The sequence below is a fragment of the Tachypleus tridentatus genome, chromosome 4, assembly GCF_004210375.1.
Source record: "Tachypleus tridentatus isolate NWPU-2018 chromosome 4, ASM421037v1, whole genome shotgun sequence".
In the NCBI taxonomy this organism is placed as follows: Eukaryota; Metazoa; Arthropoda; class Merostomata; order Xiphosura; family Limulidae; genus Tachypleus; species Tachypleus tridentatus.
This window is the reverse complement of record NC_134828.1, coordinates 23,366,756-23,387,630: the sequence shown is the minus strand read 5'-3', so window position 1 is coordinate 23,387,630 and position 20,875 is coordinate 23,366,756. Positions and strand designations below refer to the sequence as shown.

General features: G+C 36.2%; 2 protein-coding genes across 5 annotated transcripts in view; one reads left to right on the top strand and one right to left on the bottom strand.

The window, feature by feature from the left end:
• LOC143248673 (cyclin-G-associated kinase-like) overlaps positions 1 to 8,299 on the top strand; it is a 91,159-nt gene extending 82,860 nt beyond the window's left edge. For 2 of the 3 annotated variants that reach the window (XM_076497274.1, XM_076497271.1), the window contains exon 25: positions 5,736 to 8,299. In XM_076497274.1, the coding sequence (XP_076353389.1) occupies positions 5,736 to 5,825 (90 nt within the window). In that variant the 3' untranslated portion in view covers positions 5,826 to 8,299. The remainder of the gene's footprint in view (positions 1 to 5,735) is intronic. The other variant, XM_076497272.1, reaches the window with a different exon arrangement.
• A 926-nt stretch (positions 8,300 to 9,225) lies between these two features.
• The window catches only part of LOC143248675 (HAUS augmin-like complex subunit 3), a 42,748-nt gene continuing 31,098 nt past the window's right edge, over positions 9,226 to 20,875 (bottom strand). For both annotated transcript variants that reach the window (XM_076497277.1, XM_076497275.1), the window contains exons 13-14: positions 9,677 to 9,854; positions 9,226 to 9,485 (exon numbers count right to left, since the gene is read on the bottom strand). In XM_076497277.1, coding sequence (XP_076353392.1) covers positions 9,348 to 9,485; positions 9,677 to 9,854 — 316 coding nt within the window. In that variant the 3' untranslated portion in view covers positions 9,226 to 9,347. The remainder of the gene's footprint in view (positions 9,486 to 9,676; positions 9,855 to 20,875) is intronic.

Here is a 20,875-nt window from a genome sequence, read left to right as displayed (position 1 = left end):
GTACTGTTACAAAAGTATCTTGACCCTTGGTATTTATATTTCTGTTACTCTTGTTACAGCAGGTAGGCACAGAGAATGAATCACTAGCTAAGCTCAAATAAATCACTGTACTGTTACAAAAGTATCTTGACCCTTGGTATTTATATTTCTGTTACTCTTGTTACAGCAGGTAGGCACAGAGAATGAATCACTAGCTAAGCTCAAATAAATCACTGTACTGTTACAAAAGTATCTTGACCCTTGGTATTTATATTTCTGTTACTCTTGTTACAGCAGGTAGGCACAGAGAATGAATCACTAGCTAAGCTCAAATAAATCACTGTACTGTTACAAAAGTATCTTGACCCTTGGTATTTATATTTCTGTTACTCTTGTTACAGCAGGTAGGCACAGAGAATGAATCACTAGCTAAGCTCAAATAAATCACTGTACTGTTACAAAAGTATCTTGACCCTTGGTATTTATATTTCTGTTACTCTTGTTACAGCAGGTAGGCACAGAGAATGAATCACTAGCTAAGCTCAAATAAATCACTGTACTGTTACAAAAGTATCTTGACCCTTGGTATTTATATTTCTGTTACTCTTGTTACAGCAGGTAGGCACAGAGAATGAATCACTAGCTAAGCTCAAATAAATCACTGTACTGTTACAAAAGTATCTTGACCCTTGGTATTTATATTTCTGTTACTCTTGTTACAGCAGGTAGGCACAGAGAATGAATCACTAGCTAAGCTCAAATAAATCACTGTACTGTTACAAAAGTATCTTGACCCTTGGTATTTATATTTCTGTTACTCTTGTTACAGCAGGTAGGCACAGAGAATGAATCACTAGCTAAGCTCAAATAAATCACTGTACTGTTACAAAAGTATCTTGACCCTTGGTATTTATATTTCTGTTACTCTTGTTACAGCAGGTAGGCACAGAGAATGAATCACTAGCTAAGCTCAAATAAATCACTGTACTGTTACAAAAGTATCTTGACCCTTGGTATTTATATTTCTGTTACTCTTGTTACAGCAGGTAGGCACAGAGAATGAATCACTAGCTAAGCTCAAATAAATCACTGTACTGTTACAAAAGTATCTTGACCCTTGGTATTTATATTTCTGTTACTCTTGTTACAGCAGGTAGGCACAGAGAATGAATCACTAGCTAAGCTCAAATAAATCACTGTACTGTTACAAAAGTATCTTGACCCTTGGTATTTATATTTCTGTTACTCTTGTTACAGCAGGTAGGCACAGAGAATGAATCACTAGCTAAGCTCAAATAAATCACTGTACTGTTACAAAAGTATCTTGACCCTTGGTATTTATATTTCTGTTACTCTTGTTACAGCAGGTAGGCACAGAGAATGAATCACTAGCTAAGCTCAAATAAATCACTGTACTGTTACAAAAGTATCTTGACCCTTGGTATTTATATTTCTGTTACTCTTGTTACAGCAGGTAGGCACAGAGAATGAATCACTAGCTAAGCTCAAATAAATCACTGTACTGTTACAAAAGTATCTTGACCCTTGGTATTTATATTTCTGTTACTCTTGTTACAGCAGGTAGGCACAGAGAATGAATCACTAGCTAAGCTCAAATAAATCACTGTACTGTTACAAAAGTATCTTGACCCTTGGTATTTATATTTCTGTTACTCTTGTTACAGCAGGTAGGCACAGAGAATGAATCACTAGCTAAGCTCAAATAAATCACTGTACTGTTACAAAAGTATCTTGACCCTTGGTATTTATATTTCTGTTACTCTTGTTACAGCAGGTAGGCACAGAGAATGAATCACTAGCTAAGCTCAAATAAATCACTGTACTGTTACAAAAGTATCTTGACCCTTGGTATTTATATTTCTGTTACTCTTGTTACAGCAGGTAGGCACAGAGAATGAATCACTAGCTAAGCTCAAATAAATCACTGTACTGTTACAAAAGTATCTTGACCCTTGGTATTTATATTTCTGTTACTCTTGTTACAGCAGGTAGGCACAGAGAATGAATCACTAGCTAAGCTCAAATAAATCACTGTACTGTTACAAAAGTATCTTGACCCTTGGTATTTATATTTCTGTTACTCTTGTTACAGCAGGTAGGCACAGAGAATGAATCACTAGCTAAGCTCAAATAAATCACTGTACTGTTACAAAAGTATCTTGACCCTTGGTATTTATATTTCTGTTACTCTTGTTACAGCAGGTAGGCACAGAGAATGAATCACTAGCTAAGCTCAAATAAATCACTGTACTGTTACAAAAGTATCTTGACCCTTGGTATTTATATTTCTGTTACTCTTGTTACAGCAGGTAGGCACAGAGAATGAATCACTAGCTAAGCTCAAATAAATCACTGTACTGTTACAAAAGTATCTTGACCCTTGGTATTTATATTTCTGTTACTCTTGTTACAGCAGGTAGGCACAGAGAATGAATCACTAGCTAAGCTCAAATAAATCACTGTACTGTTACAAAAGTATCTTGACCCTTGGTATTTATATTTCTGTTACTCTTGTTACAGCAGGTAGGCACAGAGAATGAATCACTAGCTAAGCTCAAATAAATCACTGTACTGTTACAAAAGTATCTTGACCCTTGGTATTTATATTTCTGTTACTCTTGTTACAGCAGGTAGGCACAGAGAATGAATCACTAGCTAAGCTCAAATAAATCACTGTACTGTTACAAAAGTATCTTGACCCTTGGTATTTATATTTCTGTTACTCTTGTTACAGCAGGTAGGCACAGAGAATGAATCACTAGCTAAGCTCAAATAAATCACTGTACTGTTACAAAAGTATCTTGACCCTTGGTATTTATATTTCTGTTACTCTTGTTACAGCAGGTAGGCACAGAGAATGAATCACTAGCTAAGCTCAAATAAATCACTGTACTGTTACAAAAGTATCTTGACCCTTGGTATTTATATTTCTGTTACTCTTGTTACAGCAGGTAGGCACAGAGAATGAATCACTAGCTAAGCTCAAATAAATCACTGTACTGTTACAAAAGTATCTTGACCCTTGGTATTTATATTTCTGTTACTCTTGTTACAGCAGGTAGGCACAGAGAATGAATCACTAGCTAAGCTCAAATAAATCACTGTACTGTTACAAAAGTATCTTGACCCTTGGTATTTATATTTCTGTTACTCTTGTTACAGCAGGTAGGCACAGAGAATGAATCACTAGCTAAGCTCAAATAAATCACTGTACTGTTACAAAAGTATCTTGACCCTTGGTATTTATATTTCTGTTACTCTTGTTACAGCAGGTAGGCACAGAGAATGAATCACTAGCTAAGCTCAAATAAATCACTGTACTGTTACAAAAGTATCTTGACCCTTGGTATTTATATTTCTGTTACTCTTGTTACAGCAGGTAGGCACAGAGAATGAATCACTAGCTAAGCTCAAATAAATCACTGTACTGTTACAAAAGTATCTTGACCCTTGGTATTTATATTTCTGTTACTCTTGTTACAGCAGGTAGGCACAGAGAATGAATCACTAGCTAAGCTCAAATAAATCACTGTACTGTTACAAAAGTATCTTGACCCTTGGTATTTATATTTCTGTTACTCTTGTTACAGCAGGTAGGCACAGAGAATGAATCACTAGCTAAGCTCAAATAAATCACTGTACTGTTACAAAAGTATCTTGACCCTTGGTATTTATATTTCTGTTACTCTTGTTACAGCAGGTAGGCACAGAGAATGAATCACTAGCTAAGCTCAAATAAATCACTGTACTGTTACAAAAGTATCTTGACCCTTGGTATTTATATTTCTGTTACTCTTGTTACAGCAGGTAGGCACAGAGAATGAATCACTAGCTAAGCTCAAATAAATCACTGTACTGTTACAAAAGTATCTTGACCCTTGGTATTTATATTTCTGTTACTCTTGTTACAGCAGGTAGGCACAGAGAATGAATCACTAGCTAAGCTCAAATAAATCACTGTACTGTTACAAAAGTATCTTGACCCTTGGTATTTATATTTCTGTTACTCTTGTTACAGCAGGTAGGCACAGAGAATGAATCACTAGCTAAGCTCAAATAAATCACTGTACTGTTACAAAAGTATCTTGACCCTTGGTATTTATATTTCTGTTACTCTTGTTACAGCAGGTAGGCACAGAGAATGAATCACTAGCTAAGCTCAAATAAATCACTGTACTGTTACAAAAGTATCTTGACCCTTGGTATTTATATTTCTGTTACTCTTGTTACAGCAGGTAGGCACAGAGAATGAATCACTAGCTAAGCTCAAATAAATCACTGTACTGTTACAAAAGTATCTTGACCCTTGGTATTTATATTTCTGTTACTCTTGTTACAGCAGGTAGGCACAGAGAATGAATCACTAGCTAAGCTCAAATAAATCACTGTACTGTTACAAAAGTATCTTGACCCTTGGTATTTATATTTCTGTTACTCTTGTTACAGCAGGTAGGCACAGAGAATGAATCACTAGCTAAGCTCAAATAAATCACTGTACTGTTACAAAAGTATCTTGACCCTTGGTATTTATATTTCTGTTACTCTTGTTACAGCAGGTAGGCACAGAGAATGAATCACTAGCTAAGCTCAAATAAATCACTGTACTGTTACAAAAGTATCTTGACCCTTGGTATTTATATTTCTGTTACTCTTGTTACAGCAGGTAGGCACAGAGAATGAATCACTAGCTAAGCTCAAATAAATCACTGTACTGTTACAAAAGTATCTTGACCCTTGGTATTTATATTTCTGTTACTCTTGTTACAGCAGGTAGGCACAGAGAATGAATCACTAGCTAAGCTCAAATAAATCACTGTACTGTTACAAAAGTATCTTGACCCTTGGTATTTATATTTCTGTTACTCTTGTTACAGCAGGTAGGCACAGAGAATGAATCACTAGCTAAGCTCAAATAAATCACTGTACTGTTACAAAAGTATCTTGACCCTTGGTATTTATATTTCTGTTACTCTTGTTACAGCAGGTAGGCACAGAGAATGAATCACTAGCTAAGCTCAAATAAATCACTGTACTGTTACAAAAGTATCTTGACCCTTGGTATTTATATTTCTGTTACTCTTGTTACAGCACAAAAGTAGGCAGCAGAGAATGAATCACTAGCTAAGCTCAAATAAATCACTGTACTGTTACAAAAGTATCTTGACCCTTGGTATTTATATTTCTGTTACTCTTGTTACAGCAGGTAGGCACAGAGAATGAATCACTAGCTAAGCTCAAATAAATCACTGTACTGCTACAAAAGTATCTTGACCCTTGGTATTTATATTTCTGTTACTCTTGTTACAGCAGGTAGGCACAGAGAATGAATCACTAGCTAAGCTCAAATAAATCACTGTACTGTTACAAAAGTATCTTGACCCTTGGTATTTATATTTCTGTTACTCTTGTTACAGCAGGTAGGCACAGAGAATGAATCACTAGCTAAGCTCAAATAAATCACTGTACTGCTACAAAAGTATCTTGACCCTTGGTATTTATATTTCTGTTACTCTTGTTACAGCAGGTAGGCACAGAGAATGAATCACTAGCTAAGCTCAAATAAATCACTGTACTGCTACAAAAGTATCTTGACCCTTGGTATTTATATTTCTGTTACTCTTGTTACAGCAGGTAGGCACAGAGAATGAATCACTAGCTAAGCTCAAATAAATCACTGTACTGCTACAAAAGTATCTTGACCCTTGGTATTTATATTTCTGTTACTCTTGTTACAGCAGGTAGGCACAGAGAATGAATCACTAGCTAACCTCATCTTTGTGGAACTAAATGATGCATGGAATGAATTTGAGAAGCAGCCCCAATGAAGTCTGCTGTAGATCAGGCAGATTAATTGTTTTGGAACCTATGAAATGGTGAAGGTTGCGGGTAAACCTTCACAAAAAAGGCTTGTATACACATACAGTAAATATATATATATATATCTAAGTTTAGAGAATTGTGTGGGCTAAAGAAAAATTATATTATTATATATATAACATGAAACTTAAGTACTAGTTCTTCTCTATGTGCAGTTGTAACACCAAAAGGTTTTATCTTAACGTACCAACTATCTCTGCCCATGAACATATTATTATACATACTGCCTCGTAACTACTTTGATGTGCAAAAATCTGTCTAGCTAGTCTAGAATCAGAGAGATGGGTACATATGTTTTAATAAACTAGAAATAACAAAAAACAATTTTGCAACCTGCTCTTTAAAAACTGTTGGAAGTACAGTTCCAACATGTTTGTGGTTGAATTAAGGCAGCCACATCACTTAGCTTAGGTTTTATCTTATTTAAAATCTGCACAGTAGGTGTTATTTTTAAATCTTAGTATAGTCTATTTATTATTAAGAAACATTCTTGTCAGATGTGTTACAAAGACTTCATATTCAAATGGTGTTTTTTTATATATATATATAGTAAAATGCTGGGCTGCTTCAATAGGTGACAAATAATTATTTAATGCTTTACAGTTTCTAGATGCTTAAAATAAAGAATGAGAATTTTAAACTGTTTTTAAATTTTTGTTTCCAAGTACGAGACGAGACGAAAACAAAGTGTATTTTTCCTTAGTTTTGTTCTGATGTATCGTTGATTTTTATTTAAGTTTAAAGAGGTAGATTGTTTTTTCTGTTGTCAACATTACATTTTAAGTATTGTACGTAAATAGCTTTAGTGTCGATTTAAAGAATAACGAAAACTGTGTTTTTCCAGTAGAAACACCCGCATGCTGCACAGATATTGAATTACTAGAAGTTGACAGTGTTCTTTGTACTGATATTTTTCAATCATAAAATTCCCGTTTTTTTTTGTACGTTAGTAATTTACTCTTTTATTTTTCACGCGTAACACGTACGTCATATGGTATCTTTAATTTAGGCCTAGCCACAGCAACAATTTAGTAAAAGAAAATGAAGCTACAAGCAATGCATCAGACCTTTCTTCGTGATTACTGAGTCGATGTAACATTACAGATGTTCAAAATAAACATAAGTATCCCTCCATATATTCAAATTAAAACTAGTGATGGTGGTTCATTGATATAGTATATACCAGCAGCAAAGCAAATATCATCTAAATAAGAACACACAAAAGTTCTAACTGTAATTTTTTAATGTACCATTACTACTGATAAGTACAAGTGAAGTACCTGCTATCAAATAATTGGACATTTTGCACGTACACGTTTAACCTGGAATATATCACACTCCTAATTTTGAATCTTCTTGTAAAAGGAAGTACATTAAACATATGTTTTGTCCTAGACACTTGTTAATTATCCTTTACCATTCAGTGGTGAAATGTAAGTTGGAATAAAAGGTACATTTTAAGCAGAATTGTGAGCTGTAGTGTCATAAGGAAGCCATTAAGTTTAACAGGTTGTAAGAACATATACTGTGTTCTAGTAATAACATACAAATTGTAAAATATGTTGCTTAGTGAGAGTAATATTGAATGTCTATGGTACTTTCAGGTTTCAACTGGTTTTTAATCCGTTGGTCTTGAAATTGTTTTCATGTTCGTTAGTTTAGTAGAACATGCAGCGAGTGCCACAACCATGAAATTGTTTTTAGTCTGTCCCCAAAACAAAAGCAGAGAAGAGTATTTGTTTATACTAGTGGTTTTAACTTCACAACTGTAGATATATGTATTAATACCCTTTGCATATTAACTGTCACTAATTCATATTGCTGTGGATTTAATTTTTGGTTACCAGCTGTTCATTCTTGTGTTCACAGTCCATTAATTCCTTTTTCTAGCAAGTACTATATTATTAAAATGTTCTAGTCAGTAAGGTAACACTAACTAAAAAGTTATCCCGTAAGCTATATGTTACATATTTCCACAAATAAATTTCAATTAGTTCAGTTTTTTCTCTACATAATGTGCATTAATGTTTTATTCTTTAAATAATTTATTCTACCAGTGATGTGAACTGTGTGGTAAATTCAGTAAACATGTAAAAAAATATATTCTCTACAACAAAGTATAAATGCAGAAATCAAAAAGAAGGCATCTCTTGTATTTCATAACTGCTAGTGTTCGTTATGTAAAAATGAACATTCCACTTTGTTTGTGGTAATTCAAAAGTGTTCTGTAGAATGTTTGTTGTTGTTGATTTCACTGTCACCTGGACATTGGTGGAAAGGTAAAATCTATGTGTGACAAATGTTAAATAATGTATGATAGTTGAATGATTAGGTTTTTTGTTGTAAATATATGGATGTTTATTTTGATTGTAAGTATATAAAAATATGTGATCTCAATCTTTATTAAACAGTATTTATTGATTATGGCATTCTTGTCTTTTTCACACATGGGAGGAACAATTCACATCTGTTTAAGTGCTTGTAATCATGCCATCCATCAACCATGGGGACATTATAATGTGACAGTCAATCTTACTATTTGTTGATAAATAAGAATAGACCAAGAGTTGGCAGTGGGTGCTTATGACTTCTAGTGTGGATAGCCCTCATGTAACTCTGTGCAAAATTGAAACGAAACTGAAGAAACTCCATCTTGAAGATTTATCGCTAACTTTATTCTTAGATTAAAATCGTACGTTGCCACTTAAATTCAACAGCTTGTTTCTTTGGTTGATAACAAAAGCACAGCTTATTAATTTAATGTAAACCTGAAAGCACAGTCATGGGTTGTTTATTTTAACAACAGTTTACTCTTATTCAAAAGGATATTTGGCAACATACATCTTAACATTAAGTGGTAAGAAAATGATGAATTTCCACTTTCTCTTCTCTTTACTAGTATTATGTATGTAACATTTCACAAAGTATAACAGATGTTTTGTATACACACACAGTTTTACATGTATTGTGAACAATGATTATCTTAGGCTCTGAGAATATCCACACAACTAGGTTTATAACAGAATACATGGTCTTTAATATTATGGTTTCCCTGTTAATTTTGTAAACCATTCCACTATCAATATCACAAATTTGTATCACTTTCATACCCAACTACATTTCGGCATTTGCAAATGTATAACAGGAAAAATGTTTAGTTTATTTGATCAATTATCACATCTTTATTAAAATTTCAGTTCCATATATCATTGTTATTAAACAAGTAGAAGAAATGTATGAATAATAATTTCTCCCTGTTTACCTTATAATCCAATTCTTTATAAAAGCTAGATTAAAAAAAGTTTATACAGTCACTTGTGTATTCAATGGGAGGAAAGAAATGCTCAGTTTGCTAGGTGTAAATTTTAATTATAAAAATGTACAAGTAGTTAAGTGAATATTTTTATAAAAAGTAAAACTGTTTACGCAGCATTGTATTACTCAAGCAAGATGGTTGTTTGATATTTCGTTTATTTTTGTTTCAAAAGCATTTCTCCTTCTGCTTGAGCTAGCAAAGTTTCAACTTCTGTCTTCAGGTGTTTAGGTGAAAGGAAGAAACTTACAAAAAGTTCCCGTTCTTTGATTTGTAGGGGATTGGTTTGCAGTTGCTGCAAACAAGAAATAAAATTCAGTTTCTATATTTGTTAATACTTTAAAAATGTCCAGAAATCCCTTTTGTTAAGCCTTTTAAACCTCCAGTTATTCATCAAATATTTTTACAACCAACATTTAACATGTTTTAGCATATTTTCTGTTGAATTATTCTTATTATTTTTTAAGATAAGGAAAAATTTCAAACCTTTTTCCTTCGATCAAAATCTCTCATTCCATCCAACACTCTCTTTTCTAATGTTTGTACCTTGGAAGCCAGCTTTGTTAAACCTTCTGCTAGTTCTCGTGGTCCCGTGATAGGTTGGCTTGATTCAACTGTGGTATTTCCATAAGTTAGATTAAGCCATTTCTTCAGTTCTCCCTCACTGATTCAAAAAATGAAAAAATTAATTACATATTACAATATAATCATTTTCTACCAGAAGTTAAATTGTAGCTGTGAATGACACACTAAAATCAGTTGTAAATGTTTTTCCAGTTTTAAGGAGTCTCAGCTGTAAAATTACCATTAAGCTATTTAAAACTGTTTGTGCTAAACTGTCTCCTTCCTATTAAACCTTTTTAGTTACAACTAGGCTTTCAGTTTCTTTTTTCTGGTGTCATTTCTCTCCTGCCACCTGCTCTTGGCAAAATTTCTTCATACAAGACATGAAGTACATGACACATCTTCAAGATGCACCTTTAGACCAACAATGCAATTGTTTCAGTCCTTGTTTTCACAGTTGGCATCATTGTCCAACATTCTGATACACATGTGCGACTTTTTTCATGTTTAGAAATACATCTTTTGACATTCTTGTAATTCACTTAATTTCACGATCACATTTAATTTATTGACCTACTTTAACAATACATACAGGAAGGAGCTTCTACTGTGTAATTACCACACGTCTATTTACCTACAACTTAATCTAAACTGTCGTGCAGCTTTCCTTCTAAATCAACTATTAAAACTGTCATCCTCATGACACAAGTTGTTCAAATTCTTTCTGTCAATGGTCAGCCCTAAAGATTTTCTAACCATACACCTCTCTCAATTTTCTATCTTTACTGCTGCAGTTTGGTTCCAGTAGAGGTTTCTTACAATTCTCTAGTCTTTACTATCACTTGCCCAGTTCTTTCAGCATTTTCCCTAATTTCTAAAGCTTTGGTATAACTAATGACAGGAAAGATCCTTTATTTCTATCACACTCTAATAAAACATTTGCATCATAAAGATAGGATTACTTGTAACACAATCTTTATCTCTAATTTTATTCTACTTCGAGCTCTTATCTTCAATACCTTTAACTCTCTCAACACAGGGTTGGTCGATTTGACCAACCACGTGGAGTCTTTATAGATTTAATGTTACTAACTTTTAATATAATGTGTATAACTTCAAGAAATTTGGCAGACTTTCAGTTAACAATAACATCAGTTTTTATTAAACTATTTTTAATAAACTAAAAGATATGCCTGTGAATATATTAAGTGTTTGTTTTGAATAGACCATGAACAAAGTGATTTTCATGTTAAGATTAAAAATACAAATTTCATTTGTGTAATCTCATAGGTCTTTATACTTTATCTGTTATTTTCTGTACCCTAACTCTATACAGGGTTGGTCAATTTCACTTACCTTATAACCCCCCCTAATAAAAAAACTATCCCAACTTTTCTTTCTAGCATTACTTTAAATGCACAGTTTATCCTAAGTAGTTTCAAACTTGTAATAGTATACATGTACTTTAATTAAACTTTATTGCCCTTTAAACTATGTCAAACTACTGTTTGTGCCATTATGAGCTGTTAATCACTCTGTAAAGATGCAGCACATGTTACACTACTGAATTATGTTACTCATGAACTGCTCATATGCGTGGCTTGTGAAACATTTTTATTATTAATTTTACCTAATCTAAAATAACCTAAAGAGATCCCTATTTTTACATTTTAGTTACTTTCATAATAATAAAGAATAAGGATCTAACCCAAATTCTCTTTTTTCTTGATTGTCGATGATACTTAACCCTACCTTGTTTACACTAATGGTGGTGATCCACTACATTTTTATTTGGTTATATAATATACTAAAGTACATAAACTAATTAACTTGCAAAAAGTAGACAACTTTTTTCTGGCTTTCTAACTGCTCAATAAGTGTGATTACAAATTCATCCAAGCTAATCCTCACCTTTCCTGTGGAAACAAAGCTTATATCAACAGCATAACAGACAATTTTCCAATATACCATTCGATAGATGAAAACCTTGGCTTTCTATTGATTATAGATCATGTAGAATTAAATGTAAGGATTATTAACAAATCCCAACAAGAGAAAATATGATATGAGGGTGTGGGAAGAGTGGTCTGATTTTCTATTTAATAGCTCTGTAACCAAACAGAATTGAAAGCTATAAAAATTAGGGTTTGTCTGAACAATGACAATTTATAATGAGTAATTTAAGTTTAATTTAATACTTGGAAAAGTAGTAGTGGATAAAATAAAAAGAAGATCCCGAGAGAAAATGTGTCACATATATGAAAATTCAGGATTTGTTTTTAAATACTGCCTTATAAAATTAGAATATCAGTTATTAACTAAGGTTTTATGTGATACTAATTAGTACAACATAAATAATAGCTTAATAAAATTTTGAATGCAAGTCATTAAACGAAACCCATCTTGATAGTGTTAATAGTATCTTTACCACACAGCTGATTAAACTGTGGCTCCAGATCTTTTGGAGAATGCAATAAAGATTGAGGTGCTGAGATTCTCAAGTGTTTCACCACTTTCGTAAATCTCATTTATAATAAACTTTTCTATAAATTCTTCCAAACATTTTTATTTATTCTACTGCAATTTCATCTAGTCCTGTAACTTTGTTTTCATTCTATTGATAACTGTTCATACTTAAGTATTTTCAATGCATCTACATTCTTCTTAATAAACAACTTTTCTTCACCTCTGTTTTAGAATAAATCTTAACCTATTCAGTGCCATAGACGAGATAACTCGTCCAAACCGGTCGGTAACACAGTGCCACGGACGAGTTAATTCGTTCTCAATAATACCTAACTTCAACGCCAGATGTCAGCACCATACATGCATTTGACCGACTCACAAATTGTTTCACATTCGATCAAAAATGGCGTCACGAAAAAAGTTACAAAATGAAAAAGCATTAGAGTTGTATTTTGAACCTGGTTCGGAGTTGCTGTAGCAACTGAAATACTTAGCAGTCAACAGGTTAAATGTACTCCAATCCATCTTTCCAGTACTTGTTCTCATTACATCACCATTGTTAGCTTTTGTAGTAGTACATCCTTCTTTACCTTTATATTGATTTCTTTCGTCAAGTTTCTTTCCCACTACAGGTTTTCATCTTTGTGATCCATTTCTATTTCTCTTTCATTACATTCAATGGGATAACCTCCATAAAGGTTGAAACTGAGTGCTTGTTTAAAAAAATTCTCGTTTTGAAATATCTTTTCACCTTTCAAGTTCTTGAAAATGCTTTTTAACTGCAACTGTTTACCGTTCTTTAACCAAGCTTCTTTGTCACTTTTTAACTTCTTAAGTTTCCTAAAACTTATCTTTATGGTGCATATTACAGAGATGTGGTTGTCAGCATCACTAAGTTTTCAACTGTTGTACTGTATTCCTGAATTGTCTATTAATGGTGATGTAATCAGTTTGGTTTCCAAGACTCCTCCACAGGTGGTGCTCACACCAAATGTTCATAATGAATTTTATCATTTGCAATACACATTGATTAAGCTACTCCTATCCAGCTCCACTTAGGTCATTTTGGAGGTTTGCATTACTTTTTTGTTCAGTGAAGGTTGAAAAACAATAAAAAAGTGATTTCCTCATTCTCATATTCAACTCTCAGTGCATAGATTTGTATTATTACAATGTTGAAGGATTCAGTTTTTATTTTCATAAGCATCATTATTATTAGATATTGCCCCAAATCTACGTAAACACCGAGATTTCTTCATCCAAAATCAGCACATTTCTTTTACATATCTGGTGTCCTAAATAAATGGGGCCCGGCATGGTCAGGTGGTTAAGGCATTCAACTCATAATCCGAGGGTCGCAGGTTCAAATCCCCATCACAACAAACATGTTTGCCCTTTCAGCTGTGAGGGCATTATAATGTGATGTTTAATCCCCCTATTTGTTGGTAAAAGAGTAGCTGGTGGTGGGTGGTGATGACTAGCTGCCTTCCCTCTAGCCTTACACTGCTACATTAGGGACGGCTAGTGTAGATAGCCCTCGAGTAGCTTTGCACAAAATTCAAACCAAACCTAAATAAATGATCTTCATATCTTCTGAAACAACAGTTCCAACATTTTCACACAGACCTAGAATACTGATCTTTAAATCTCTTCATCTCATGCTTGACACTAAAACAGTTTTCCAACTTAGTGTAGAGTCCTCACTTTGCCAATGTGACTGCTTTCTTCTGTTTGCAGAGAGTCAGGTAAGTCATGACTTATCAGGCAAGGTGTTCTCACCATTTCCATCATGATCCCTTTCATACTATTTTAGTTTGTTTGGTGTTTGTTTTATAGAGTTCATCTAACTAGAGCAGGTTTCTTCTATTATTTCACAACTGCACGAGGCATCTGACAGGTGAGATGATTCAACATCCTGCACCCGCATCTGTAACCCTGGTAAGGAAGGCTTATGTTGTAAAAGTACAGAAAATAGCCATTATTCCCTTCAAACTTTGCTTTTGTAATCTGGATAATGAAATTTAGAAACTAACCTATTTTCTATGTAAAAAACGGACAAATTTCACATTTTCATTTACATGAGGTCTGAAATAAAACAACATATGAATCAAGATTTACATGTATTTATACTAAAGTTATACAACAATGTTTAGAAGTGAGTAGTTTTTCGAGATTTGCGACTGTAATGTAAATCACTTTCACGTGTCAGCCCCCAAATATAGACTTCCATCATCTTTTCTTCAACGCTTCTTGGTAGCGGTGTTCAAAGTCCAGTATATCTTGGTGGAAGCACTCACCTTACTCCTCTGAATATGCTCCCATGTTCTCCTTGAATTTATCAAGATGAGTGTCAAGGATATGGACTTTCAGGGACATCTTGCAGCCCATTTTGCCGTAGTTCTTCACCAGTTCCACATAATTTTCGGCTTTGTGATTGCCCAAGAAGCCCCAAACTACTGCAACAAAGCTGCCCCTAGCTTTTTTTTACTTCCTACTGAGTGTCTTGGGGAATTCTGTGCACTCCAGGATCTTCTTTATTTGTGGTCCAACAAAGACACCAGCTTTGACCTTTGCCTCAGACAGGTTAGGGAAGAAGTCTCAAAGGTACTTGAAGGCTGAAGAATCCTTATTAAGAGCTGTGACAAATTGTTTCATAAGACCCAATTTTGTGTGCAGTGGTAGATACAACACCTTCTGGAGGTCCACCAGTGGCTCACACTTGACATTGTGCTTCCCCACAGAGAATTCAGTCCATTATGGCCAGTGCTTCCTTTTGTAATGCACTGCGGTGTCCCTGCTGTCCCAAAGGCAAAGATAACAGGGAAACTTGGTAAAGCCTCCTTGGAGACCCATGAGGAATGCCACCATTTTGAAGTCTCCGATAACCTCCCAGCCATACTTATCTTACTTCAAGGGTTTTGACAAGGTCTTGATGCTGTTGTATTCCTCTTTGAGGTGCACTGAATTTTAAAATGTCTAAAATTTGTATAATATAAAATCTTACTATTCAAGCAAGCAAAAATTGTCCATCTTACCTTCTAGAGTATTTTTGCAGTACTCGCAGGTAAAATGAGTTGCCCAGGGTTTATCTTGATCCCCGACAGGCATGCTGAAATATGACTTGGCTTCACACATTTTAGCAGATGCTGTCACAGAGTACTTTTTTGCTCTTGTCTTGATAAATCGGCCACATTCACAAGAGAATGCGTCTGGAGAATGCTTGCAGCTTCTTGATGCCATCTTTGATAAAATCAGATAGGTTTATATGTTCACTTAGGCAGCTAGAACTAAACTGAAGTGGTGAGTGGTGAGCCCCTGTATATATATTACCACAGAAAGTTCTTGAAAATTCTTGTAAGTTGAAGAAAATTCTCTATCAGCTACTCAGCACTGAATCTACCTGGAATGTTCTGGAAAATGGGTAAATTTGAACATTTCATTACCCTGGTCACAAAAGCAAAGTTTGAAGAGAAAAGTAGGTCTTTTCCATTTACTTTAGGCATAAGCAATTGGGAAATAACACTTTCTGCCCAGGAACAAGAAAAAGTAAAATTTGTGTTACATAGTGTTATTGATTGATTGATTGATTCACTGATTTATGGCACAAAGCAGCTAGGCTATCTGTGCCAAATGTCCAGTAAAAAGGTAAAAATAAATTAAATGTAGTAAAATACATAAAAGGAAATGAAGGTAAAACAAAACATCATTGAAAAACAGAAAAAGCATAAAACCAATGTTGATACCTAGTCTACAATGTTAAGAGAGAAAGCAGAGTAAGAGAAGTTATAAAGGACTTTCTCTAGCAAAATGGTAATGATCATAACCCGCCAGGAAGACTAACAGGTAAGTACAAGAACCACCGTCAGTCACCTGAAGTTGGCCTTTCCAGTCCTGGTTCTGGGTTATGTGTCATAGCAGCCATGATCAAAATGTAAGATAATAGAAGTTTTAAAAGACATATAGTAAAATCGTAATGATGAGTAGCCAAATGTCCAGTAAAAAGGTAAAGTAGATGTATTAAAATTTGTAAAAGTAAACGAAGGTAAAAACAAAACAGCAATTAAAACATAAAGTGGCATAAAACCAATGTTGACATCCAGTCTACAAAGTTGTAAAGGACTTTTTGTAGCAGAATGGTAATGGTCATAACCCATCAGGAAGACAAACAGGTAAGTATAAAAACCACCGTCAGTCACCTGAAGTTCGTCTTTCCAGTCCTGGTTCCGGGTTATGTGTCATTATGGCCAGTACTAAAAGGTAAAGTAATAAAAGTGTTAAATGACATGCAGCAAAAGTGTAATAACAACTCGCCAGGACGACTAACGGGTAGTTCAAACGGATAGTTCAAACAGCAGCGTTAGTCACCTAAAGTTGGCCTTTCCAGCCCTGGTGTCAAGTTATATAATGTTCTGGCCATTTTACAATGTCAAATTGAAGTAGAGAGAATGAAACTGTAAAAAGGGAACCACAATTAAAAAGATGTAATGAATAAATATACAACACTTAAATGAGATTAAAAAGATTAATGGCCATTAAAAAATTAAAAACATTATCAAGGTGGACAGAGTCACCATCACCAATAACACTGTCCAATGTTACAGATAAACCCTGGGAAAAAACATTTTTAAAATAGTGCCGTCATTAAGAATCGTAACGATGGCAAGAAAGTAAAATATGGCTTACAGTGAATTGAGTGTTACACAAACTACACATTGGTGCATCAGTTCCAGATAAAAGAAAACAATGAGTTAAAAAACTGTGACCAATGCGTAGTCTAGTTAGAACAACTTCGTTCTTCCGAACCTTACTGAAGCTAGATGGCCAAAGCCCAATATAGGGTTTTATTTGAAAAAGCTTGTTGTTATGTTGCTCACTCCAAGTAAACTGCCAGCTGGCACGGAGCCGAGCCTTGAATACAAGACCATAGCCCATGTACGGAATAGGCACAGTGGTGAGAGTGCTGGAGCAGATAGATTTAGCTGCCGTGTCTGCAAGCTCGTTCCCGTGAATACCAACGTGGCCTGGTATCCAGAAAAACTAGATAGAAGTAGATGTTAATGAGAAATGGGCCAGTTGGTTTTGAATATCAGTGAGAACAGGGTGTGAGCCAACATGTAGCGATTCCAGGGCCAGCAGAGAACTAAGGGAGTCAGTATAAATAGTGCAGTTGGAGTACTGCTCAGCTTCAGTATGATTCAGGGCAAGAGATATGGCATACAGTTCAGCAGTGAACACAGAAGCTGTAGAGGGGATTCTGCACGTAACCACCGAACCGCAGCAAACCATAGCAGATCCCACTGAATTACCTGATTTGGAACCATCTGTATAAATGGGAACGGAATGATTGTTTGAAAGATGTTCATTAAATAAAAGACGGTACTTCCAATCTGGAGTATCTGCCTTTTTCAGATGGCTGTAATAAGCTATGGTGGGATGGGCTGACCTGTGGAATCTGCAATGTTATCCAAGGACAGACCCAATTCATCCAATTGCACCTGGATGCGAAGGCCAAACGGATCAATGGAAGATCGTCTATTCTGAAAAAGTATGGTCCACTGAGGAAGGAAAACACATCCCCAGGTGTGATGCTTTGATAAGGAACGAAGTTTCGAAGTATATTGTAAAGATAGTTGCAAATGGCGAAGGTGCAGAGAAGGTTCATGAGATTCAACGTATGAGCTTTGAACTGGAGAGGTGCAGAAAGTCCCAGTGCAGAGTCGAAGTCCTTGGTGATGAATGGGGTCCAGCATCTTTAAGGCCGAGAGTCTGGCAGAGCCATAGACCATTGATCCATAGTCGAGTTTTGATCGAATAAGAGCATGATATACCTTTAACATTATACATCGATCTGCTCCCCAACTGGTAGTAGAGAGGACAAGGAGGATGTTCAGTGCTCTTGTGCATTTGACCCGAAGCTGCTTCAAGTGTGGTATAAAGGTCAGCTTACGGTCAAAGATAAGCCCCAAGAACTTGGTCTCAGGGACCACTGGCAGCGAAACTTCACCGATATGAAGTACAGGATCAGGGTGAATACCCCGTTGGCAGCAAAAGTGCATGCAAATGGTTTTAGAGAGAGAGAAATTAAAGCCGTTCGCCATAGTCCACTTCAGTACACGATTGAGGGCAGTTTGTAGTTGCCACTCAATATATCTCATGTTCGACGACTGACATGAGATATGAAAGTCGTTGACATACAGCCCATTCGCAATAGTGGGAGGGAGTTGTTCAGTAATGGCATTTATCTTTATACTGAAAAGTGTGACACTCAAAACACAGCCCCGAGGGACTCCAAGTTCCTGTACAAAAAAACGGGAAAGTGTCAAACCCACACGAACTTGAAATCTCCTGTCCATTAAAAAATTTTTAATAAACATGGGTAAATGACCATATAACCCATATGTATGGAGGTCTCGCAAAATGCCATACCTCCATGTTGTGTCATAAGCCTTCTCAATGTCAAAGAATATTGATACAAGATGTTGGCATTTGAAAAAGGCTTCTAAGGTTGATGTTTCAAGTCGAATTAGGTGGTCTGTGGTGGAGTGCTGTCGTCGGAACCCACACTGGGTGGGTAAGAAGAGGTTGTTTGATTCAAGGAACCAAACAAGACAAAGATTAATCATCCTCTCTGAGGTCTTACAGAGACAGCACGTCAAAGCAATTGGACGGTAGTTTGAAGGAATCTTGGGATCTTGCCCTGGCCTAGAGAAAGGTAAAATAATAGCCTGGCACCAGGCATCAGGAAAACATTCTCCTGCCAGATCCGGTTAAAGACAATTAGAAGGACATCAATAGAAGCAGGAGAGAGATAGCACAGCATGTCATAGTGTACATCATCAGGTCCAACAGATGTACTGCCAGACCAATGAAGGGCCATTTTCAGTTCCACCAGTGTAAAAGGACAATTATAGTCAACGAGACAGTCAGTTTGAAAGGAAAGAGGTGAACACTCTGCCCGAGTTTTGATGGCCAAGAAGGTGGAGGAATAAGCAGAAGTGCTAGATACCCGGCAAAAGCTTTCACCTAGAGTATCAGCGATGCTCCGTACATCAGCCACCTCCTGACCATCAGAGAGTAAGATCGAGAGCGGGATAGAATTGTAGTGCCCATTAACCTTTCGAATCCTGTCCCATATGACCTTGGAACTGGTGGTAGAAGATATGCTAGTTGTGAACTTAATCCAAGATTCCTTCTGACTTTGACGTCTTACCCACTTAGCATGTGCACAGGCCTGTTGGAAAGCGACGAGGTTCGAAAGTGTGGGATATCTACGAAAAGTTTCCCAGGCCCGTTTTTGAGCCTTCCGTGCTAAGTGGCAAGCAGGATTCCACCACGGACAAGGATATCATGGAAAACGTGTTGAGGTTTTAGGAATACACTGAGCAGCTGCTTGTATAATACAGCCAGTTACCGCTGCCACACAGTCGTCTATTGATGGCTGATTCACGATGGCAGGATCAAGTTCTGTGAGAACAGTGAAAGTGGACCAGTCTGCCTGATCCAGCTTCCACCGGGGCACGCGGGTAGGGTGGCATCGACCACGGCCAGTCTCTCTCAAAAGTATAGGAAAATGATCACTGCCTTGTGGATTATTGTCAACCCTCCATGAAAAATGGGAGAATAATGAAGGGGAGCAAACTGAGAGATCAATAGTGGTAAAGGACTGACTAGGTGCGTGAAAATAAGTGGAAGAACCAGTATTGAAAAGATAATGGTTGTGATCAGAGAGCATACGCTCTACAGAGCGACCCCTCCCATCAATAACAGCACTTCCCCAGAAGGGATGATGTCCATTAAAGTCCCCCAAGATTAGAAATGGAGACGGCAACTGTTCAACAAGAGCATCAAGGTCTGATTGATCGTATATCTCTCCAGGTGACAGGTAGAGAGAACAAACAGTGATGCTATGACCCAAGGAAACACAGATGGCTATGGCCTCCAAGGGTGTGTTAAGTGACAAAGACAGGGTGGGCACATGCTGATCAACCAATAGTCCCACCCCCTCCATGTACTCGTCCATCACACAGCCTGTCATTTCTGTACAGAGAAAACTGCCGAATGGTGACTGTATCAGCAGGTTTTAGAAAAGTTTCTTGTAAGGAAAGACATACAGGATGGTAGGAAGCAATCAGTGTTTTGATATAATCCAGATTAGAATGTAAACCTCGACAGTTCCATTGTATCAAGGTGGCCATTTTTAAGAACGGGTAGGTGAAGTGGCTGGAGAACCCTTCGGTTTACGACCACGTCTTTTTTCCTTACTGTCCTTAGTCGGAGGAGGTCTATCAACCTCCATGGATCCTGCCCTGGGTCAATTGGGCAGGTCTTTGTTATTGGAAGGGGATTCCAATGACTGAGGACGCGAACGAACGATTGTTTTGCCTCTCGGGGTGGGAGAAAAAGATGTATCAAAAGAAATGCCTGTATTTGAAACTGAAGGATGTGGATCTTGAGGTTTGTTGAAATGTATGGGAGGAACAGAGATTGGTGTGGAAGTCGATTCATCAACCTTTTTTAACCATGGAGGTCAAAAGGCTTTTCATTTGTTTTGAAAACGATTCTCTTAGAGGCACAGAGAGATCCGTCTGCACTCCCACTGTAATTGTGGAACAAAGTGCAGCAGCATATGTCCGAGATGGAGTGGCGGGCAGCAAT